Here is a 26,004-nt window from a genome sequence, read left to right as displayed (position 1 = left end):
TAAAACTTCTAGCTGAAGTAAAACAAAAAGGACTGACAAATAGGAAGAAAAACTATTATTAGACATACTGTAAAAATTTCCTTGCTCTGTTAAACATAATTTGGGAAATAAAAAAAAAAACACACACACACAAAAAAACAAACAAACAAACAAACAAACAAAGTGGGTCTAATAATCAGGACTACCGCTGTATACACTACCGGTTATACGTTTGAGGTCACTTTTTGTTTTCATCTGTTTATCCAGGCAGCATTTAAATGTAAAAAAAAAAGTTAGATTGTTAAATATTTATTACATTTTTTTTTATGTCTGCTTGCTTATTGTATGTATGATTATGTATCATTGTTGGTTTTAATTATTATTACTACCATTAATAATAATAATAGTAATAATAATAATAATAATATTAATAATAATAGAGAGAGAGAGAGAGAGAGAGAGACTTCAGTAGTTGGTTTTGGTAATATTCATCCTTGTGCTAATTAAAGCACTTTGTAAACATTTATTATTGCCATTTGTTGAGCCTCCCTGTACAGTTGGATAGAGAAGTTGGACTTGTAAGCTTTTAATTTGCAATTTGATGAAAAGCAAGTTTAAACAAAATAGAAGCATACATTTTTTTTTTTTGTAAATTACATTATTTCATATCACTTTCACTTTGAACAATTTCTGGTGTCCTTAGTGAATAAAATTGAATAGATTTTAATAGTATTCAATTCAATCACGATTTACACAAAAAATATGAAGAAGCACAATAGTTTAGCTTTTTACGGCGATAATAATAATAATAATAATAATAATAATAAAATTTATAATAATAAATGTTTCTTGTGCAGCAGATCATGATAATAGAATGAATTCTGAAGGATCATGAACTAAAGACTATAATGAAGATACTTAAGTCACAGGAATAAATACAATTTTAAACAAATTATTTGAAGAATAATTCATACTTTTGATGTTTAACTATGTTTTTTAATGTTTATACTCAACAGAATTGGCTTCTCTTTAACACATAACTTAAACACAAAGCTGAGGAGAGTGCACAGGCCATTGACCATATGTTATCATGTGTTGTAGCCTCTGCAGGTCATTGATCCAGATCACCCGTTGGCAGCACTCGTTCGGAAAGCCCAACAGCAGAATAATGGCACTGCAGCGCTGGTAACTAACGCAGAAGAAGAGCATCAGCCGTCAGCAGTGGCCACACAGGCTGAATACACCTCTGACCGTGAGTATGCCGACACATTCACAGTTGATATATGTGGTTCAACAGAAGGTCATGGACAAGGTTTTTAGAAGATTCAAGTGCTTAGGGCTTCACAGGGAATGTAATAAAATCATGCTATCTACTCGTTTCTTATTAGATCAATTAATATCAAGGTCCCTAAAATGATCTTATTATTATTATTATTAGGGACCGAGCACCGAACGGTGCAAGGCCCTATTGGAATTGCTCCGTTTATTATTATTCTTCTTCTTCTTCCGCGGAATGAATCGCGGTTTTGAGGGGCTAAACATGCCCGAAAACTCACGCAACTTTGCACACGCCTCAGAAGTGGCGAAAATTTACGTTTATTATGGGCTTCGGAAGTGGGCGTGGCAAAATGACTCGACAGCGCCACCTAGAAAAATTAAATCGACGAGCCCCCGATCCACGAATCACGCACATGCACGTAAATTGGCACACACCTCAAACATGAAAAAACATACGAAAAAGTCTCTTGGAGCCATATCTCAAACCGAACAGGAAGTCGGATATTTTTAACTTCCTGCGGCAAAAAAGTGGCGTTTTTGCCATTTCCAGGCGTCGTATTTTAACGAACTCCTCCTAGGGATTTTATCCGATTGACACCAAAATTGGGTTTTGACATCTAAAGGCCTTGGCGATGTTAAATTGCGAAGCTTTAGAGTTTTCGTCGATGGGCGTGTCTGTGGCGGCCTCGCAAACTTTGACGATTCGCCACAAAACATGAAGTCGTTATAACTCAGGCATGCATTATCCGATCTGCCTCAAATTTCACACGTTTGATAAGAGTCCTGACCTGAACACGTTTACATGCCGATATCCAGATACAGTTATAGCCCCACCTGCTGGCCACAGGAAATGACATGTTTTACACTGTAACAAACTCCTCCCACAAATTTTATGGTATCAGCACCAAATTTGAGTGGTGTCATCTGAAAGCTCTATCGGTGATATATTGTGAAGATCTAGAGTTTTCGCAGAGGGTCGTGTCCGTGGCGGCATGACAAACCTCAACGCTTCGCCATGGAACAGGAAGTCCTCATAACTCAACCACACAAAGTCCGATCAGCCTGAAACTTCATATGGTGGATAAAAGTCCTCCCCTGAACACATTCACATAACAATATTGAAGTGGGCGTGGCAAAATGACTCGACAGCGCCACCTATAAAAATTAAACGGACAAGCCCCTGATCTACGAATCACGCACATGCACGAAAATTGACACACACCTTAAACACGCCAAAAAATACAAAAAAGTCTCTTGGAGCCATATCTCAAACCCAACAGGAAGTCGGATATTTTTAACTTCCTGCTGCAAAAAAGTGGCATTTTTGCCATTTCCAGGCGTTGTATCTTAACGAACTCCTCCTAGGGATTTTATCCGATCGACACCAAAATTGGGTTTTGTCATCTAAAGGCCTTGGCGATGTTAAATTGCGAAGCTTTAGTTTTTGTCAATGGGCGTGTCCGTGGCGGCCTCGCAAACCTTGACGATTCGCCACAAAACCGGAAGTCATTATAACTCAGGCATGCATTATCCGATCTGCCTCAAAATTCACATGTTTAATAAGAGTCCAGACCAGAACACGTTTACATGCCAATATCCAGATACAGTTACAGCGCCACCTGCTGGCCACAGGAAATGTCATGTTTTACAGAGTAATAAACTCCTTCACCAAATTTTATTGTATCAGCACCAAAATAGAGTGGTGTCATCTGAAAGCTCTAGCGATGATATATTGTGAAGATCTAGAGTTTTTGCAGAGGGGCGTGTCTGTGGTGGCCTGACAAACCTCAACGCTTCGCCATGGAAAAGGAAGTCCTTATAACTCAACCACACAATGTCCGATCTGCCTGAAACTTCACATGGTTGATAAAATTCCTCTCCTGAACACATCCACATAACAATATTGAGTCAGTCATAGCGCCACCTGCTGGCAGAAGGTAGTTTGGCTCATAACTTAGCCACAAAATGTCTGACCTGCCTGAAACTTCACATGGTTGATTAAATTCTTCTACCGAAGGCATCTACATGCCAATCTTGAGTCACAGTTATAGCGCCACCTGCTGGCAGAAGGTAGTTTGCATTATAACTCAACCACACAATATCCAATCAGCCTGAAACTTCACATGGTTGATCAAAGTACTCTCCCGTGCACATCTACATAATTATATTGAGTCTCTCATAGCGCCACCTGCTGGCAGAAGGTAGTTTGGCTTATAACTCAGCCACACAATGTCTGAACTGCCTGAAACTTTACATGGTTGATTAAATTCCTCTCCTGAAGACATCTACATGCCAATCTTGAGTCACAGTCATAGCGCCACCTGGTGACAGGAAGAAGTTTGACATAAATTTGTGATTTTCTCGGGTTCTTTATATACATCGGCTTAAATTAATATTGTTCGCTGTTCTCTGTCATCCTGAGGCCACCGGGCGGCGGTGAGCCCGGGTGCGAGGTCCCTATCATCGCTGCTTGCAGCTTTAATTATTATTATTATTATTAGCAGCATTAATATTATGAACATTCTTATTCTTATTAATAATGCTATATATTATTAATGTTTATTATTATTATTATTATTATTAATAATAATAGGTATAATAATAAAAATAATATTAATATTAATAATAATGATTTTTATTAAAATTATTAATAATTTTATTATTATTATAAATAATATTATTGACATTATTATTAATATTAATAATATCACAAATGTAATCTTCATTCATTCATTTTTTTCAGTGTAGTCTCTATTTATCAAGGGTTATCTAGCATATGTTTTATGCATGGGATGCCCTATATTTATAATAAAAACAACAACAACAAAAATAATAATAATGCTAATAATAATAATAGTTATAATAAAGTGTCAAAATAATAGTGCTGTTTAACAATTTCACTTGCACATTTCATTATTTTGATTTTATTAAATACATTTTAATCTCTATTATTATTGTTATTATTATTATTATTAGCATTATTGTTAGCATTAGTAGTAGTATATGTTGCAATATCAGTAATTTACCTGACCAAGATACTATATACATAATGAACATGATTGGAACTGATGTGGACCCCCCAACCAAAAAAATTAAAATGTCAATTTCAGTTGCAAAAGAGACCTTTTTTTCCACTAAGCCGACTTATGGAAATTACTGCATGCATATTTTACGATGTGCATAAAAATATTTACCCTGCATCATATACTGTAAGTCATTGTGCTTGCTCTAGTGTAAGAACGGATTTGTGTCTTAACACATGGTGAGCATAAATGGGCTTGACATTAGCAGTGTATGCCAAGACCTAAAATGCTCCATAAAACTTGACACAAACTGAAACTGCAGCACGATCCAGTTCTTTTTGCCTTTTTTTCCCCCTTTTTTTTGGTGGGTCTTGGCACGTCTTATGCTGATGAACAAAGACAATACGTCCTTTTGAGAAGAGCTTTAATGGAAGTAGGTGAGGACCATAATATCAGCTCTTTAAAGACTCTGGCAAATCATTAACATCTTGAATTATTTTTAGGATGATTGCTTTTCAGCGTGTCCTTGAGTGATCTGAGCAATGAAGCTGACTCTTTAATGCCAGCAAAGTTCATTAAATTAATTACTAAATTGCGCCCTGCTTATCTTTACTCAGTAAAAATTCAACTTTAGCACTTTTAAGGCAGTTTTACTTTGACCTCTTGGATTTATTCTCACTACATTCTCAGATTTTGAACACCATAAACAATCACGGTCCTTTGCCTGCTTGAATATATTAAGTTATGGTGTCTGGAGTGTTTTTTTGTTGTGGTTTTACAGTGATAACAGTTGTTATTATTGTGTTAGTGGTTAGGAGTATATTTTTGGTGCAAACACTATGTTGAGCTATTTTGACAGTGTTTGCTGTACATCAGAGGGATTGTTTTAGCTGGGTCATGAGCTCATGGTTGAGTGACTCTTCTGAGCCAGTTCTTTAAAATGAGTCAAACCACTCACAAATGAGTCACAGATGAACCCGCTGATCTAAAATGAATTACTCTCTCATTGAATCAGCTGGAATGGGTTTTGAGGACTGCATTAATGTCCTATGAAGTTTCACTCTTTGATTTTTTTTGTTGGTTCCATTTTGATGGTTAGGATGAAGTGCAGTAATCAAAAGAACATGGCTGATTAATTGAAATTATGAATCGTAATTTAATTAAACAACAATTTATTAAGAGTTTTAATATAAGTAGTTGAGGGCAACAATGCTTTTTTTGTAAATTCTGGCAAATCAATATCATCCTAAATTATTTTTAAGATTATTGCTTTTTTTTCGTGTGAGTGATTGGAGCAAGGAAGCTGACTCTTAAATATGTGCAAAGTTCATTGAATTAAATACAAATTTGTGTGCTGCTTATCTTTGTCCGTTCTAATTTACCTTCATATAATTCGAGCATATTTTCTTTACCACTTGAGGGCTGTTTACACCTGGTCATTTTCTTGCATTGTTTTCTGATTGGATAGCTATCCTATTTTTGGATTTGCAGACGTAAATGCCCTCAGAAATGCATATGAAATGTATAGAGCAAGTAGTTTGACCAATATCTGCCGTTTATTGTTCCTAGTAGGGCTGGGCGATTTGGCCTAAAATCTAAATCTTGATTAATTGGACATTTTAACTCAATTACGATTATTGAACCATTATTTATTCATTCATTTTATTTTTTTGTCCTCACAGTTCACTGATAGGTTTTTCTACAGTAAATATGCTCACATATTTCACATGAGAGATTTCTGAATGAAGGGTGCACTACTGGATTTTGAAATATTTAAAGGAAACACACACAATCTACTATCTATGATTATTTATTGAACGTTGAACAACTGAAATTAAAACACACATTGCCTAAAACCAACAGTCAGTTTTTTTTTCTTATAAAAGTATAAACGAATCACTTGGACTTTTGGAAACAAAATTTATTATTTTCAATGTTTTCAAGAGTATCTTTTCTAAATAAAATAACACTTGCATAAGCTGTATATAATGTTTTAAATAGTGCATTTCTTGAATCTTCTGTAAACAATTATTGTAATGTAAATAATAATTTTATTGCAATAGAAAATATGCCATCTCAAAGCATATGTGGTGCAGCTTCCAATCATTGTCAATGTAATGCAAACGTTCAGCGTGTAGATACATTTTTCAAGAGCTGTGCCTGTATGCGACCACTCAAAGGCTGCGCCGGACCATACTCCTGTGTTCGACTAGAAGTATAAATCAGCCGTATCATGTGACTCCACATGCGGCAGGGAAAGTAATTGAAAAAATGGTCTTAAAAAAATGTGATTGATTATAGGTTCTGAATGTCAATATTGATAACTTTTAGATTAATCGTTCAGCCCTAATTCCTAGTCATTTCTTCCATAGGCAACAGAATTGTAAGTTCTAAAACGATCACAAAAACCAATGCATTTCTGCATAACATAACACAAAATGAAACGTGCAACACCACAGATGACAGTTTGATATGTTTGTTTTATTTTTTCATTTCATTCTTTTGAAAATATAGTGTTCTTTTACACACACACACGCACACACACACACACACGCACACACGCACACACGCACACACACACACACACACACACACACACACACACACACACACACACACACACAAATACACTTCATTGGACACTTCATTGTACACAATGATATCACCCATATACCATATAACTGCAGGTTAACCATTCTTATATATAATAACTTTAACTGTTAATTAAAGGGATCATCATCTTATAAAGTTCTGATTTTAAATGTAATTTAACAATGTGCACCTTTTGTGCAGCTGCTTTGAAACGGTTATTGTGAAAAAAGCAATAAATAACAAATAAAATAACTAAATAAACTTGAATTGAATTTAGAAAGGCACAGTGCTTTGTTTTTGGAAGAGTAGGTTATGCACAAATTAATACCAACCCTTTACAGTTTTGAATGATGTCTTGCGAGTATCTGTAAGGCAAAAATAGATGTTTCATTTAGCCTGTAATGAGTAGTCGTGGAGCTGCCTGGTACGCTTGTGCTGATGTTTTACTGGAACGCAAGTGAGGTAAAAAGCCTATAGCGATATCAAATCATTTCTATGCTTAACATATAAAGCTTCTGTTTCTGTAACAAAAGCAAAAAATAAAATGTGGCACATCTGATGTTTTAGTTAACATAACCTATTTTTGCATTTAGTTCAGGGTTTGAAGATCACAATAATATCCATTTAGTGGAGACACATATTTAGTGAACACACATGAATTGACCAGGTGTAAACTGGCCATTGGATTTTTTTCAATACATCTTCAAATTTCAGACATTTGATTTGCGAAATGAATGTCATTCCAATGAGTCTGTAGGTTTGTCTTTACCAACATCTGCACCTAATGAGTGAGTTTTGATACACAGATGCATGCTTTCTCTACAAGGTGCGAAATGAGTGTGCCTGACGCTCAAGAATGCAGCTCAGAACCAAAGCGAAAAAAGTAATAAGTGGTAATTTGGAATAAAATTGGATTTGCGTGATATTGCAGCCCGTGCTAGTGCTGTAGTACCTGACATATTCTGTAAGTGAGCAACATGATGGAGCTAGAATGGTTCTATTATAATTTACCAGGCAAATAGAGCTTTGAGCAGTGTAGACAGATTTGCTGATTGTAATGGTAAGAGAACATTTTTGTTGCGTCTACTTTTGTGTAAATCTGTTCAAAACAAATAACTGTTTTGTTTTGGCGGCTGCCAAGAGGACAGATGTGAAGTGACAGTTTTGATTTACTGTAGTTAATCATATTATTTGTGGGTTGCGCAGTGGATAGCACTGTCACCTCATAGGGAAATGTTTTCTCCGGGTGCTTTGGCTTCCCCCACAGTCCAAAAACCTGCGGTATAGGTGAATTGAATATGGTATATTGGCTTTAGTCTGTGAGTGTGTGTTAATGGGAGAGTGTGTGTGAATAGGAGAGTATGTGTGGCTGTTTCCCAGAACTAGGGCTTGCATGAGTTAGTGTACTCTCAGTGCTGGGTTGCGACAGGGAGGGAATCCACCTGCAAAGCATGTGCTCAAGTTATTGGTGGTAAATACCTCTGTGGTGACCCCTGATAAAGAATGTAATAAATCAAAGGATTAAATAGGTATTATTGTATTCTAATTTTGAAGCTTTTTTAAAGCCATTGTTAAACCAAAATGCTTTAAGTAATTATTTTAGGGGGTTTTCAAAAACAGAAAAGAAAGGATTGGGACCAGAGAGAGGGGAAAGGTCGGCAAAGGACCACGTGCTGGGAATCAAACTTGGGTCATTATGAGCACCTCGGTGCTATATGTCGGTTCACTTAACCACAAGGTAACTATTAATGCACTTAATAGTGCATTAGTAGTAAAACGATGCACTTAACCAAAATTACTATTAATAGTATTTTTGATAGTACCTTTAACCCTTTAACCACCAAGAAAAAAAGTTTGGATTGCATTTCTTAACACCTAATGTCGCTAGTTAACACACTAATTTTTTTTCAATGCATGACATAATTTTTAAAATATCAGCCTTTACCAAATGGTTGAGGTGTCGGTTTATGGTAAAAGTACCAGAATTAATAGATATACTATGAAAAATCTGACAATATAAAGTGTAAAAAATAAATAAATAAATAAAAACATTTTTGAACACTTACTCGCCTTTATTTTTTGAAGTATGCCATAAAATATTTCAGATTCTCATTTGACATGTTTTTTTTTTTCACAGTAAAACCAAAATCAAGTGTAGGAGTATTATTAAGTGTATAGGATTATTTTTGTTTGGTCTCAGCCAAATTTTGATGACAGACACAGGCAAATTAATTTTGTGCAAAGACAAACACAATTTGTGTACCTCAAAATTGACTTGCGTTTAGTTTTATTTTTTATTTACATAAGTTTTAGTAATTTTAATACTTTAGTTATACATGTTTATATATTCATAGGTAATTAATTTTAGATGTAAGGTATAAGGGGTGTCATGGTAGCGCAGTGGGTAGCACAATATCCCCACAGCAAGTAGGTCGCAGGTTCGAGCCCCAGCTGGGTCAGTTGGCATTTCTGTGTGTTCTTTGCATGTTCTCCCTGTGTTTGCGTGGGTTTCCTCTGGGTGCTCCGGTTTCCCCCACAGTCCAAAGACATGTGATACAGGTGAATTGGGGAAGCTAAATTGTCATTAGTGTGTGTGTGTGTGTGTGATTAGGTGTGTATGGATGTTTCCCAGTGATGGGTTGCAGCTGGAAGGGTGTCCGCTGCTTGAAGCGTGATGGAGAGCTTGGCAGTTCATCCCGCTGTGGTGACCTCAGACTAATAAAGGGACTAAGCCGAAAAGAAAATTGAATGAATGAATGAATGTAAGGTAACAGCACTGGTTATTAGACGAGTGATGATTGATAATTACAATTACAATACCTTCTGTCTCTTTGTTAAAATACCATTTACACTGTTCCAAGTGTCCACTTTATAGCAGCCAGCTAACTTATGATCACAGGCACAGATGGATTTATTTTGACCAAAGAGAAGAACAGAAGTTTTTTTGTCTTCCAAAACCCATGGTGCTAAAACTTCTATTTGCCTTTAGCTGTACTCTTGCTTTAACTCTGAAGGATTTAAGGTACTGTGGGGAACGAACAATTCGCCTTTTATTGGAAGTAGAGAATTTAGTGCTCAGCTGGTGAAACACTCAAGCTGGGACCACTGATTTGTCTCAATTAGCCTGACTGTAGGAGCTCTGCTGGTTTCTTGAGGGAAGTGCCATAGGATTACAGTGCCCAAAGGCGCTTCGGCGGGCCAGTTTCTCAAAAGAAAAGCTACTTTGACTGCAAATGTGTATTTTCGAGGATTAACAGCATGACAAAGAGGTTCTATGGGCTTAACCACAGTCAGCCTATAATCTCTGTCCAAATGTGAGGGTTATTTTTTCCAAGACTCTGGCCTGTATCTGAGGTTTACTGTGTTATTTGTCTTTGAGGGACGCTTGGCAATGAAATTTGAAGTTGGGTTAAACATTGTTCTCTCTCTGCCCGACTCAAGTTTGAATTCGTTCCCCTTTTTGATATATTTAAACTGGCTGCTATCAAGTTCCAACCATGTGGTACAAGGAATGCACAAAAAGGCTTTATGAAAACAGATTCAGTTGGTTAACTAGTGTTGGGATGTTGTGAAGTGCACACTCAGCAGACTTGAGAGACATACACAGCTGGCTGACCTCAAACCTTCTTAGATATCCTTATTTGTGGCCATAGCAAACTTCATTCTGCATGCCATTCTGCTCATTCATCCCAGAATGCTTTGCTGATTGTCATCTTTTAGCCATCTGACTTTAAACCAAACTTGTAAAACAGTGTTTATGTTTCCATTCAGAGCTGTAATTTTACTTTGTGCACAAAATTGAATTGGCCAAAAAAAAAAAAAAAAAAATTATATATATATATATATATATAAATATATATATATATATATATATATATATATATATATATATATATATATATATATATATATATATATATATATTTGCAAATAAAGTGCTTTTCCATCCAGTGTATTTAAGGGAATAAAATCATCACTTCCTTAAGAAATTACTGGCGTATTTAAAAAAAAAATATATTAAAATTTATGTAAGCTGAGCTCTGTTTTGCCGATGTAGTAAGTTGCATCTTAGAGTGGCAGACGATACACAATAAGGCGGCCATTAACCGTTTTCTCAGAGGATGACAAAGCTGACAAAGCATTGCTGCAGCTCTGATACAAGTTTTATTGACATTTATTGACAAATGGGTTGCGGGTCCATTCCTTGGCAGTCCCTCACTGGGCCTATCCCTTTCACATAGCAACTTTCCAAAGACATCTATTTCTTACTCATTTTGCCAGCTTGCGGGTTAATTTTTGGTGCTCAACTGATCGAGATGTAACCGAGGTCATTTTTAAAAAAATAAAAGATTGTATAAAACGGAATAAATAAATGATTTTGTGTGTAGCCTGGTAGCAATTAATCCACAAACCGGTGCCGGTCTGTGACCAGAGGATTGAGAACCACTGCCTTACACCTTGACCCATTCTTAAACCAACTCATACCAACAAACCTGCCAATAACCCTATATGTATCCAATCTCACGAGCACTAGAAGTGTTCTGCATTACGTTATGAACATAGAAAATACATTATATTTCTTTTTTGATTCACGTACATAGTAGTTAACGCCACATAATATAAAGTGGGAATAAATGTGTTTCCATCACAGTTTTTTTTTTCTAGTAATTATTTTTGGGGGTTTTTCCACATTTAATTGGAGAGGATAGTGGAGCGTATAAAGCAGAAATTATGAGTAGCAGAGAGAGAGGGCAGAGATTGGTAAAGAAGCTCATGCCAGTAGTCAAACTTGAGCACCATATGTGGGATATTGGTGCTGACATACACATCTTTAAATAGGATAAAACAATAACCTGACTCATCCAAAACAACCTTCAGGGGTAAATAATGTATTGGTGCTCTTTAGACATGGGATTCTTAAGGTATGCAAACCAATCATCAGTTCAAGGCACTGGAAAAAGTGGTGAAAAGGCCTTTAGTCACATGGTATATTAAAAAAAACTGCACTCACGTGCAACTACCCATGGCAGCAAACTTGCCTTCATGCTTATCTGACTCAATTTGAGCATATATGTTACGATGTGCATTTTTAAAATGTATACATTTATACATCCATTGCCACATAATGCACATAAAATGTGGATGGAAGCATGGCTATTGCTCTTCTGCTGAACAGAGTCGACCGTTCTGTCCATTTCACACCGCTAGAACAATTAAAGTGTCATTTGAGCAGGGTTCAGCAGACCTCAGTGATCCGCATCCATTCTGCTGGCATGATTAATGCAGATTATTACATATGTTGACAGTGGGGAGCTCTGACCTTTGAACTGCTCAGTTACTGGACTAAACTGCTGCCAAAACTGCTGTCCCTGCAGAATAACTTGTCTGCTTTTATATAATGAGCCCTGATGCTCTGATTTTTTTTTTTTTTTTTAATACTGAAAACAATTGTGGTATTCTCAGTGGTCAGGTCAGTGTGATGTATTTTTGGCATAAACAGTTGAAGGCAAAATGACCACAGAACTCCTGTGAAATTGTAATTCTTTGCTGGTGTTTTAACAGAACAAGCAAATGTTCACAGTACTTCCTTTTTTGGTGCAGTTTTTACATATTTAAAGGGATAGTTCAAACAAAAATGAAACTTTTGTCATTTACTCACCCTTTACTTATACCATCCCTGTTTCTTTTTTTCTGTTAAACACAAAATAAGTTATTTTGGAAATTTTAGAATTTTGCATCCATAGACTTCAATAGTATTTCTTTTTACCTACAATGGAAGTAAATGGTTACAGGTTTTCAGCTTTCTTCAAATTATCTTCTTTTGCTTTCAGCAGAACAAAGAAACTCTCAAAGGGTTAGAATCACTCAAGAGTAAGTAAAATGTTGAGTAAATTTACATTTTCCCTGTAAATTTCCCAGTTATTATAGTTTTGTTGTTTATTTTGGTAATATGCCGTAGGTATTCTATAAATAAAATACAGGCTACTTCCTCCGAACTGCCAGAGTCAGATCATTCCTTGCAAATCTCTTCCGGATCCCATTCTGTTCCATTAGGACTCTTTCATTACCCCACTTGTGCTCAGTTCAAGTCTCAGGATTACTCCGGATCACATCTTCTTCTAGCCAAATGACGTGCCTTGTAAAAGTTTGAAAAGAAATCATTGAGGACAACTCACATATTTGTGTGCCAGAGTGAGCTTAAATTTGTTTGCGTTTGAGCTGCGTTCCCTCAGGCATCGAGGATTGTCTGTTGATTCTGCAGGCTAATCTTTGTCAAATAGCACGCGAGTCAATTCCAGCAGCACATGCTCGTCTCTGGATCTTCCACAGCTCTCTGCATCTTTATCTCCACAGGGAAACGTCCTAAACGATTAGATCCCATCACTGAAAATGAGGCCTGCTAAGCTAGAGGCGGAGTAAAGACTCATTCGTTATGAGATTTGTGAATTCTGCTGTTTTTTTATATATAGAGAAGTGATGAAGTCATTGTTAGATCGATTTTCATTTCATTATAATTGTGTCCGAATGAATCATCCTAATGTATGCATTTGATGAAATTGCAACAAGTTTAAATTGGAGTTATTTGTAATGGTATTATTTAGATTTTTTATTGATACATTTTAGTGTATTAAAATAAGTGTTTATGTAGAGATGTGCTATATATGAATCTACAGTTGAAGGCAAAATTATTAACCCTCCTGTGAAATTCTTCAAAAAAAGCGTTTAACAAGTGATATTTAACAGACATAATTTTTTTAAACACATTTTAAACTTAGTGGACCCTATCATACACCCAGCGCAATAAGGAGCAAGACATGTATGGCTCGATTTGTTGCTATTTTCAGACCAGCGCTACAGGAATTTTTATGTTTTGCTCATGGGTGTTCCGGTCTATAATGGAGGTGTGTTAAGGGGCGTTGTTGGTGTGTTGATATTTTCAGGAACTGAATAAGACCAAGCCATTGAGTAACTGATCTAAAGTCCAGCACCACTACCTTCATGCCTTTTTTTTTTTTTTTTACTTCTGAGTTTTTTATTTTGTTTATTCGTCACAATTTGCATTTGTATAATGTTATTATTATTACTATTATTTATTATATTTATATTTATATTTGTTTGAAAAAAAAAAAACAAGTTTAGATTTGTCCACCAATCGGATTTTGGAGACGTATGCATCACCATATGGGGCATAAGAATAGGATGTGTGTTTGAATATAACTCATATGTTTGTTAGGTTAACGAGGCAAGTTATGTTAATTGGGCAAGTTGTTCAGTAGCTAAATAAAGAAAAGTAAAAGTCCTAAAAATTTGTAATTTTATTCAAGCCAAACTAATGAAATAAGACTTCCTTCAGAAGAATAGATATTATAGAAAATACTGTGGATATTTCTTTGTTCTGTTAAACTGCACCTGGGAAAAATCTGAAAAAGATTTCATATTTCACAAGAAGGCTAATTATTTTGCCCTCAACTGCATATTTTTGCAGATGTATAACAAATTACAATAATTTCTGTATACTTTTGTATTGTACATAACAGAAATATACGCATGCATCTATGCTTATTGTATAATAAAAAAATCTAAATAAATGCCACTGTGTTAAGTGCAGCAGTAATGGTCATATTGTACATTGTGTGTATACATATATATCTACACACACACATACACACGTTTTAAATTTTTAGAATGTAATATTTCTAATATTTTAAATATTTATATGTGCTTTATTAGTAAGTGTAATTTAATATACTACCAATGTTAATATACATATTTCAAATGTATAAATTATGTACATGTTAAAATAGTGAATATAAATATATTGTAATGTTATATTAAACATAAAACATTTACGTTTTTGGCTTAAATTTTTTTGTAAAAACATTTACCCTCCAAGTTTAGTAATTAAGTAAACTATCCCTCGCTGTGCATCATCCCACTCATTAAGTCTATTATGATAAACATCTATATGAAATATTATTACATAACATAGTTGCATAATATTAATACAACCGTCATTTCGTTCAACATTTCGTAATCATGACTCACAGCCCCAGTTCTGGCACTTACCACACACATCTCCTGCCTTCTCCTTCTTTCTGTTCTCTTCTCCAAGAATCTCTTTGGTGCCTTCTCTCATTTTTCTCTCCCTGCTCATTTCTGTTTGTCTCTCGCCCTCTTGTGCTCAGTTTCTCTCTCTCTCTCTCTCTCTCTCTCTCTCTCTCTCTCTCTCTCTCTCTCTCTCTCTCTCTCTCTCTCTCTCGTTTCACTCACTCCAGTCAGTCCTGAAGTAAATGCAGGGGTGTCCATATCTCCCCTTCTCTCTCTCCATCCTCTTTCAGCTGTCTTTGATGTGGAGCTGCAGTCAGACAGAATGCTAAACTCGCCTAAATGAGCAGGTCTATTGGTCTCTTCAAGGTCCTGAACAGCCCTGACTTCAGGAGTACCCTAGAGACGCGGAGCTTTAATTCCTCTAGCTTCTATATTTCTTCTTTGTTTCTTTTGTAGTGTTTAATCATTGAGTGCTGAGGGTTCATGGTGTTACCTTTCTGAAGTGCATCATCTTTGTGTTCACTTGTTAATGGTTTGCTCTGGAATGTAAATGTTATCATTTACTTGCCCTTATACTGGTTTAGAACAACTTGAGGTTGTGTAAATGAGGACAGAATTTTTATTATTAGGTAAGACACTTCAGGCAGAACACTTTTTAGTTCTGAATATTGTTTTGAGATTTTTAGGCTTTTTGTAGTGTTTTTTTTTCAGTCTGATCAAAAGAAAGCATACATTTAGGCCCAATCTCAATTCTATTATTGTACCCCTACCCCTTCCCCTTGGTCTTAAATCTGAGTGTGAAGGGGAAGGGCTTCAAATTTTACCTCTAAGAATTTGGATAGCACTACAGCTCCTGCACACGTCATCATATGTCATCGCAATCTTATGCTTCATATGAGATCAGACGATAGCGACTGCTGTAATTATTCCAGTTGTATTTTTTGCCATTTATCTTCAGGAAATTACTGAAGGCATATATCATGTTATAACGATATTATGTGGCAATCAGATCGTAACTGTACTGTGCATTGACACCGTGGCCTTACTCATTTATGTAAACACACAAAACAATATTAACGTTATAGCAGACACTGTAAAAAGGTCAGTACCAGCCACTAGACTTTTCAGACAGGCTATGTAAGTGTCAGAATGTTGTGGGACTGCTATACAGGAGTTATGATTATGGATTATAGATTGCAAAATTTGGCATTTTTTATTTTAGCATATGCTTGTTTGTTGTAAAAATTCTTAATAATGACAAAAAAATACTAATTTGGGAATCTCCTTGTTTCTGGGTGTGACTATCTGTCGTTGTGGCTGGTGTATTCTGGGAAATTTTTTTACTTTTTGGTTTCAAGTGTGGTCCTGCAAAATCTTTGTTCAAAGGGGTATTTACCCCTTCCTCTTAGCCCTACGCCTTAAAGCTAAAGCGAATTGGGACACCCCTACCCCTTCACGGGAACGCGCAAAACAAGGGGTAGAATTGGGATTGAGCCTTAAGTGTTGCTTTTGTCACACTTTATCAATTTGTGACTGGAATTCAGCTAAATTCCATTTTTACTTCATTTTCCGTAAATCTTTACTTTCACCCACCAAACTTTACAGATTTGTTCATGTCTTTATTCTAAAAGTTTTTTACTGGGGGTTATGTTCATACATAATTTACCTGATTATATGCAACATTTTTTTTTTTCGTTTTTTACCACCTCTTCTAGTCAAATTGTTTTTATGCAAAAAGTCATTAGAAAATTAAGTAAAGATCATGCTCCTTTAAACATTTTGTAAATCTTTAGGTGAGCCACGTCAGACAAAATACTTTTTTTTTTTTCTAAATAAATCTGTCTATTTTGAGATTTTGGACTTTTTGGCTTTTTACAGTGTTTTTTTTTCAGTCTTATCAAATGAAAACATAAAAAAATAAAGTTTAGGTGTTTCCCTGTTTGTAACATTCTTTTAATTTGTGACTGTAAAATTCAACTATAGTGTTTTCTTTTTCTTCTCCACTCAGCCATATATCTCTGCCTTCACCTACCAAGTTTTACAAATTGGGTCATATCTATATTTTAAAGTTTTTTACAGGGGCTTATGTTCATAAATAATTTTCCTTATTATAAGCAACATTTAATTTTACAAAAAAAAAAAAGTGTTAGCACTTCTAGTCAAGATTTTTTATTTTATGCCAAAAATCATTAGAAAATTTAAGTGAAGATCATGCTATTTTAAACATTTATTACATTTCCTACTGGAAATGAATCAAAACTAATTTTTATCATTTGTAATGTGCTGCGCTTAACAGTTAATATGTACAATTATAAATATTAAACATTGGTTTATTATTATTATTATTATTATTATTAGTATTATTTATATATATATATATATATATATATATATATATATATATATATATATATATATATATATATATATATATATATATATATATATATATACCAGATTTTTGAATAGTATATAGTTTAAATGGTGTATCTAGATCAAATACTGTTCAATCCTAACAAAATATGCATAAATAAAAACCTTATTTATTCACATTTCAGATCATATGTGACCTCTTTTTTAACAATTCAAACTGGTTTTGTAGTCCATTTTCACAATTATGAGGTGACAAAAAGTGATTACTGTAAAAATGTTAACTGTAATGTCTAAAATAGTTTTGAACCAGACTTTTGTGTTTGAACCGTATGCAAATGTGCACAGATTTAATAAAATAATGCCTTATTTGCATATGTAAGCACAACAATGTTTAATGTTTGCAGTTTGTAATTAAATCAATCAAGTGGGGATGATTGATGATAACTATTAGTTATGCTTTTTATCATTTACCAGCAGTGTCTTGTCAGCCTCTAAAAAATAATCAGGTAGCAGATTTTTGCCTAAGAGCACTGATTTGGTTGTGTTTATCTTAACTGAGCTTGAACTTGCGTCTCTGTTTGCCTTGGTATCTTATTAAACTGCTTTGTTTAATGATTATTTTTACTGTCTTAACAGTTGACGGAAGGAAAGGAGCAGCGCTTGACTGTAATTAAGCTTTATTAAGTGTTTTTCAAGAACTGTATGTCTTTACATGCTTGCCATCTCAACACGAGGACAGTTTGATCCTAATTATTTGTGGTGGAGCAGAACAAACGAATTCGGCTTTTCTCTTCCGCTCGCTTTTTATCTTCTACTTGAAAAGGAAATTTAATTATGCGGACAGTGATCCAAACGTAGATTATTTTAATTCTTAATTTGCATCAACAGTGTACTTTCCCGACCGTATATATACAGAGCAGAAATACTCTTGATGACTAAGGTTTAATTCAGAGCTCAACAAATATCAGCAAAAACATGCAGCTTTTAATGAAACTTTTAGAAAGGAGGCAGCAATTTGGCTCAAATGCTCAAGCATGTATTTGAAACATTAAACTTAAATGCATGTGGGAATTCCACTCATTGCTATACTATATTAATACATTTACTATGTGCGTATATACACTCACCGGCCACTTTATTAGGTACACCGTACTAGTAAAGAGTTGGACCCCTTTTTGCCTTCAGAACTGCCTTAATCCTTCGTAGCATATAAATATACACACACATACACACTGTATAAATTAGTGGTTGAACGACTTCAGATTTTTGGAAGTTGACTTATGTTATTAAATTTTATGTTATTGCGGGTGATGTCATCAATAGAACACAAGGTGCAAATGTTTTGCAACGCCACAATTTGCTATTTTTTTGATGTGTTTGTAGGAAATGCATATACACATGCTGTTTGACAGCTCATAACACATAAAACTATTCAACCTATGACTAATTTTAGTGGCAACCTAATCCTGCGTTTACACCAGATGCGGAACGCGCGGATAAATCACGCTATTCGTTTGTAAATAGCCACGTGAACATTTGAGTTTACTCTCTTCATTCGCGTGTCAAATCCGCTTCATTCGTGTGTCAAATTGACTTCAGAACAGACACGCATTCGCGTGATGGGCAGGGCTTCTGTCTGCCCGGTGACTCTAGCTTCATAGCTAAATGGCTAACATGGATTTTATTGAGAAAATAACAGTGTTTATGTGCTTTATGAAGACTGAAAAACAGTGTTGATACTTCTAGGGCCGTGTCTGTGTCCACTAGATTCTTTCAGAGGTGCATTCAGCTCTGTGAGCTCATAAACTCCTCCAGAAACTAAACCTGGATGATAGAGGCTTTCAGCGGTGCTTCCGACTGAGCCCAGCCCAGTTTGATTAGGCTTTTTGTCGCTGTTGGCTGGAGGATTTCCCCCGGTACTCCAACAACAGGTGTACGTCACAATCACGCCCCCACAAGAGCAAGCTACTGATTGGTTAATGCTGCGCGAATGTCCGCTGAAGTTCAGACTTTTGACCTCAAGCAATTAGTGTGAAACGCGCGTCAAACGCGCAAAACGCTCTATTCACACCGGGCCATTTGCCATTTGGGCATAAAATGCAGTCAACTCACTGGTCTTGGCACGTACTACTAAAATTGAACAATAACAAATATATTCAATGCGAAATTAATATATGCATCGTACACATGACAATACATCAAACACCAATTCATGGCAAGTTATTTCACATCAAGATAATGCACGAAAGACAAAAAGTTCAAAAAGCTGCTCAAATCTTGCTTAAATCACACCTTTTTCAAGGTTACTGCTCATTTGGGTTATCAGACATCTCCTCACACTGCGTGTATCTTCACCACCTTTGTGGTATGATGTTTACACATGAAATTTGCCACACCACTGTGGCTGTATGCTTGATTTCGGTGCATTTAACGGTGATCACAAAACATGTCAACATTGGACAACAGCCAATCACTTTACCTGTGCTGCATAAATGCGATTAGCTATCATCTCCTCGAGGATATTTGCATGGTGCAATCTAATTGGCTGACATGTTTCACGTTTGTACGCTTGATGATTTAAAGTTCATGTAATCATTGATGCTGCGATAAGAATAAGAAAATTTAAATTCATTAAAGTTACAAATGTACTTTTTTGTGCCCAAATGCTTCAAATCCACAAATCTCATGCATTCTCAATTGTCAATAAACCATAATTCCAACTCAACATTGCATATCCTGCGATGCGACTGTTTTGGGCACACACATTTCAATATCAATGCTGAAATGATACATTGTGCAGCCTTAAAATATAGCATAGGATACAAAGAAATCAACACATTTTACAGTTTCCTACACATGCCCCTTATATTCTAAGTTCAGGAGACTCAGTGAGACGGGAATAATAGAATGTTTATATCTCTTCAGGTACCTTTTCATATATTTAATCAGAGCCCTATAACGTCTACCTGAGGGAAGCAGTTTGCATTCTAAGTACAAGACATGGGATCTGCATTTATCTGCCTAATTAACTAGAGATTCTGGAGGGAAGGATACTCCCTCACCCCATCGCTTATTAATCAATCTGTTTATTTGTGTTTTACCTTAACTGATATGTTTCCAAACCAAGCTACTATTCTGTAACATAAGAAACTCTCTATTACATCTTGAATAAACAACGTCAGTACCCTCTGTCCCACACCAAACACAAGTCTTCATAAAAAGATCTGAGTACATACAGAGCTTATAATAAATCTTTCTCTGTTTGTGTGTGTTTTTGTTTATTTCACACAGCTAATGTGGCCGCAATGTACTACGGCTACTGTATGCTGCCTGATGGTACATATTGCCTTGCCCCTCCACCTCCTGGGATTGATGCCAGCCACTATTATGCTTCGCTTCCCACCGGCATGATGCCAGCTCCTCCTGCATCTGGTCCACCTCCCCCTCCTGGCACTACACCTTTGGATCCTGCTGTTGCAATCCCATCAGCCCCTGCTGTAGGTCCAGTCACGGTGTCAGCTCCTGCGTCTGCTCCACTCCCCCATTCCGCTCCTGCTCCTCCAACTTCCAGGTATACATCATTTTCCACTGTGCTAAGTGTCAACAGAGCTTGACGTTTAAAAAAAGTCATGTGTGCTTCTATTTTTTATTGCATATTTTTGGCATGCATGATCTTGATATTAAATTCTTTGCAGCTATCCGATAAGCCTATAGTTTTTTACATTTCACTTAAATTAAATTGTATTTATTTGTCCAAAGCAAAATGAGAAGCTTGTGAAATCACCAGAATAGCTACAATATCTACAGTTAGAAGTTATTAGACCTCCTGAATTATAAGCCCCCCTGTATCCCCCCTTGCTAATTTCTATTTAACAGAGAGATTTTATTCAACACATTTCTAAACATAACAGTTTTAATAACTCATTTCTAATCACTGATTTATTTTATTCTTGCCATGATGACTGTACATATAATCTCAAATCAGAAAAAGTAACGCAAAAAAAAAAAAGGGTTTCTAAATTTACTTTGACTTGTATTTGATTGCAGGCAATATACCAAACATTATTTAATATGTTCTTGCACAATGCAACAGACGTTCTCTATTAGAGACAGGTCGTGACTGCAGACAGGCCAGTCAAGTACCTGTATCCTCGTCCTTGTTGCTGGTAACAGTAACAGATTATTTTCTTCTTTGAAGCACACCGTGTCCGTTTCTCCCAAGAAATACCTGAAATACTGGTTCATCATACATGTTTCCACTGTGTGACTCAGAGAAGTCAACGGCGCTTCTGGACACAGACACAGTACAGTTTTGGCACAGTACAGTTTTACAATTCTAGCATTTGTTAACGTACATATTTTAGTACTTGACAAAGGTTTGCCGAAGTCCTGAGACCATGTGGTGTTATCACTTGTTAATGAATGATGATTCTTGATGCAGAGCCGCCTGATGGATCGGAGATCCCGGTTGTTCAGCATAGGCTTGCATCCTTGTCCTTTACTGTCTGAAATTTCTCCAGATTCCTTGAATCTTTTAATGATGTTATGCACTGTTGAAGGTGAAATACCCAAATGTCTTCTTCAAGGAACATTGTTTTTAAACATTTTAATACATTTCTCACATATTTGTTGACAATGTGGTAATTGTCTGCAATGAATAAAACACAAGTCAAAGTAAATTATTTGCGTTTTCCATACTGTCCCAATTTTTTTCTGATTTGGGGTATAATATATTCTAGATATTTTTCAAGATACTAGTATTTAGCTTAATGTGACAGAAAGATTTAAGTGATTTAGCCTAAAGGCTTCACTAGGTTAATTAGACAAGTTAGGCTAATTAGGAAAATCTTTGTATAACGATGTTTTTTTTCTGTAGACAATACAAAAAAATGCTTATGAGGGCTAATAATATTGACATTAAAATGGTTATAAATAAATTAAAAACTGACTTTGTTCTAGCCCAAATAAAACAAATAAGGTCCCACTTTATATTAAGTGTCCTTAACTACTATGAAATTGCATCAAAAATATAAATACAGTGTACTTACTGTGTTCATAATGTATTTGAGAACACTTGTGGTGCTCTTGAGTTGGGATAGGGGTTGGGTTATGAACAGGTTTTGTGGTATGGGTAGGTTTAAGTATGGGTTAAGGTGTAAGGAATGGTTAACAGTGTATTTACAAATGTAATTACAGATGTAATTAAATTCAGGAATTCAATCAAGCATAAGTACATAGTAAATACATGTATTTACACAATAACAACATTGTAACAAACCCTTAATTCCTGTGTAAGTACATATTAGTTAAGGCCACTTAATATAAAGTGGGAAAACTATTAAGACTTTCTCCAGAACAAAAAAAAAAAAAAAATGAAATATTTTAAAAATTGTTTGCTTTGTTAAACATCATTTGGGAAATATTTGAAAAAGAAAAAAAAAGAGGGTTAATAATTTTGACTTCAGCTGTATATGCTGTGACATCTCGGTTAGTTTAGCATTGTGTATAACTTTTTTTAATGTAATAGCAAATATAAATTTAGAAAAGAAAAGAAAAGAAAAGAACATGCTTTTGTGCAAACCTGAGTGTACTTGAGCTTGACAAACCCAAAAAAAGGAGAAAAGAGAAAAACTCTTTCCTGTCCATATGCACCAGACACTTTCTTATAAACACTCCATAAACACTTTCTTATAAACACTCCACCTGTAGGCGACACACTCTTCTTATCAATATGACCAGACACTTTCTTTTAAGCACTCAATATTTCTGGGAAAAAATTATGCGATTCTGAGTGTGCTTCATGCAAGTGAGTACACTTGACAAGCCAAAAAGGAAACACACTCTTTTCTCTCTGCACATGTGTATGTCTGTGTATGTATACGTGTAAGTATGCATGTATAAAACAATTGCTAATCTAGCTTAGTATTTATTGCTGCTCTCTGGTGATTTGCAGTGCTTCTATATCTTGTTTTGTAAGTCGGTTCAGATAAAAATGTCTGCTAAAAGATTAAATATAAATGTAATGCTATTGTTGGAGTCTCAAGTGTTGATAAAACAGAATTCTTTTGTTAATACCAATGTCTTAATTTACTGCTTTTTACCAGTGATACCAATACCTTTCATTTACTGCATTTTAGTGTTCGATTTTTTTTATTTATTTTTTTGTCTCCATGCACTGTTGTTTTTAACAGTTAAATTAAATCTTTATGGAATTATGATTTATTGATACCAATTAATGCTTGATTTCATGAGAGCATTAATTTAATGTTTTCATATTTTACTTAATTTTTTATTAGTAAAAAAACACTGCACCCCTTGGATAAATCAAATTTCTTATCACTCACCAGGGATATGCTGCTTGGGAGCGATATTGTAAGGAAAAGGGATTCATAGAGCAGATACTGAAATAAGCAGTGTATCACTAATCTTTCAAAGACTCAGGGAAAATGATTTCAATAAAAGAAAGCTTGTTGTTTTATGACGTAACTTCATGTTATTTGTGTATTTTACTTTAATTTTCCTGTTACGATTAATTTAAAGTACACATCTCGCTATTAACTAAGACATATAGCTCAGTAAACTCTTTATTTGCTGCTTATTACGAGTTATTAATGTAATTGTTGGGTTTAATTATTGGTTATAGAGTTGTAGAATAAGATCATGCAAAAATATGTACTTTTAAGTACTAATAAACAGCTAATTTTGTTAATAATAGGCTGGTAGTAAGCCGCTACCTATTAGAGAGAGTTACCCTATATTAAAGTGTTACCCATTTTCCTAGTCTCAGTTTAACTGGGCAGACATTAAGACCTGGTGGAGGCTCTCTTCAGAGACTCAAGCACACATTGGAGTTACTGTTAGTAAATAACTTAATGACACATATTAAACACTGAGTCATTCAGTACTAGTGTTCACAGTTTCAAATTGGCAATCTGAAACTGTGACTCTGGAATAAATTCACCTCAAGAACGAGCAGATTGCTAACCTGATTTTACTGCTAGCTCTCCTGCTAGACAATTATGTCACCGAAGGCTAATAATCAACACATCATCTAATTGGCAAGGCATATAATTTTCCATATTGGGTTGATGTTCACATTTTGAAGTCATTATCAGCAAAGTGTTGCAATAATATCGTTTTTTTTCCCCCTACCATCAGTTCCAGGCCTCCTCAAACCACTGTTGTTCCCCCGCCGGTTGTGGCCACTGCTGCTCCTGTTGCTGCCATCATCCCTCCGCCTCCCGACATTCAACCTGTCATTGATAAACTAGCCGAGTATGTGGCCAGAAATGGGGTGAAATTCGAGACCAGTGTTCGTGCCAAGAATGACCCGCGGTAAGGAAGTTACTCTGCTGCACTTTACAGCCTTCTTTCAGATACTAGTCTCACTGCTCCTATTAGATCACTGTAATATGTAATAACTATAAAGGGCTCTCTCTCTATGTATGTGTGTGTCTTCTACACCCTAAAGGTTTGACTTTCTGCAGTCCTGGCACCAGTACAACTCCTATTATGAGTTCAAAAAACACTACTTCATGCAGAAAGAAGGCCTGAGCGGGCAGGAGGTAGCGTAATGCTGTTTTCTCTTTTTTCTTCCTTTCCTCTTTTGCACGCTAGTTTTTATATCATTTTGAATGGAAGGATGAGATTATGGCATGTTTTATACATGCTCAACATTATTTAGAAGGTTTAAATATTTGTTTTTCTATAAAGGGTTATTGCATGCAAGTGTCACCGTTTAACACATTTCTTTGAGAATTCTACATTATACTGGTACATGTGTACAAAGCAAAGATTTGTGCTGAACAAACGTATAATATACTCTCATTTTTTGTAATTTTTTAAAAAAGCCCATACTTTAAATTATCTACACAAAAAAAAAATTTAATGACAAAAGGTTAAGGCATCAGTTATTTTTGAGTTTCTCTAAGTTAATCAGGTTTATTTATTTATTTTTTAAGTTATACAAAGTTTATCTATTTTTTGTCATTTTGATATAAGTTCAAATAAAAAAGACTTAGGCAGAAATATATTTTACAGTACATAAGGAATGTCTAAATGTGCGTATATTGCTAGGCAACCATCAACCATTTTCTGAGAGGATGAACATTGATGCAACTCTGATACAAGTTTTATTTATGGAAAAAATTAAAAAGCACCACAGTGTTTGTGTGTTCTATGTTTGTCTGAGATAAATAGTCTATTGAAATGTGTATATTACATACAAAGTATAAAGCTGATTCCTTTGTTTTTAATCACATGACTGTGCACTTGTGGCCCCCTGAAAATTTTAGGTGGTTTCAAGTGGGTGCGCCACTTGCGTGCTTCGCTTCCAATATGCATGCAAAAGCCGAAGGCCTCCTTTGTATATAACAAACTTGGGTGCAGGCGAGATGTGGTATGTGAACGGCCCCATCATTTGTGATCTCCAGCAGTTGTGATCTTCAGCGATTCTGGATCCATTTCTTGTCAGTGTGTGGGTCTTTCACCTGGCCTTTTTTCCTTCGCAAAAAATCTTTCCAAACACGTCAGTTTCTTACTCATTTTGCTAACTTGTGGGTTAAATTTTGTCACTCAAGTGACTGAAACGTTACCGAGAGAATAAGCTTGTTTTTTTTAAAATAAAAGATTGTTCAGACTCAGATAATAAATAAAATGGAAATATTTCATGATTTCGGTACCAGTTGATCTACGGACTGCTACCAGTCTG

At 35.4% G+C, this 26,004-nt stretch overlaps 2 protein-coding genes across 3 annotated transcripts in view; one reads left to right on the top strand and one right to left on the bottom strand.

Moving 5' to 3' along the window:
* Positions 1-26,004, bottom strand: part of LOC147838808 (uncharacterized) — a 483,811-nt gene that overhangs the window by 118,522 nt on the left and 339,285 nt on the right. The gene's annotated exons all lie outside the window — the stretch shown is intronic.
* Positions 1-26,004, top strand: part of sfswap (splicing factor SWAP) — a 156,295-nt gene that overhangs the window by 28,306 nt on the left and 101,985 nt on the right. For both annotated transcript variants that reach the window (NM_201168.2, XM_087299397.1), the window contains 4 exon segments: positions 1,081-1,231; positions 20,586-20,865; positions 24,453-24,629; positions 24,766-24,859. In NM_201168.2, the coding sequence (NP_957462.2) occupies positions 1,081-1,231; positions 20,586-20,865; positions 24,453-24,629; positions 24,766-24,859 (702 nt within the window).

Source organism: Danio rerio, chromosome 21 (assembly GCF_052040795.2).
Source record: "Danio rerio strain M-AB ecotype USA chromosome 21, GRCz13ab, whole genome shotgun sequence".
Lineage (NCBI taxonomy): Eukaryota > Metazoa > Chordata > Actinopteri > Cypriniformes > Danionidae > Danio > Danio rerio.
The sequence above is the reverse complement of the archived record's forward strand: the minus strand, read 5'-3'. Positions and strand labels throughout refer to the sequence as shown.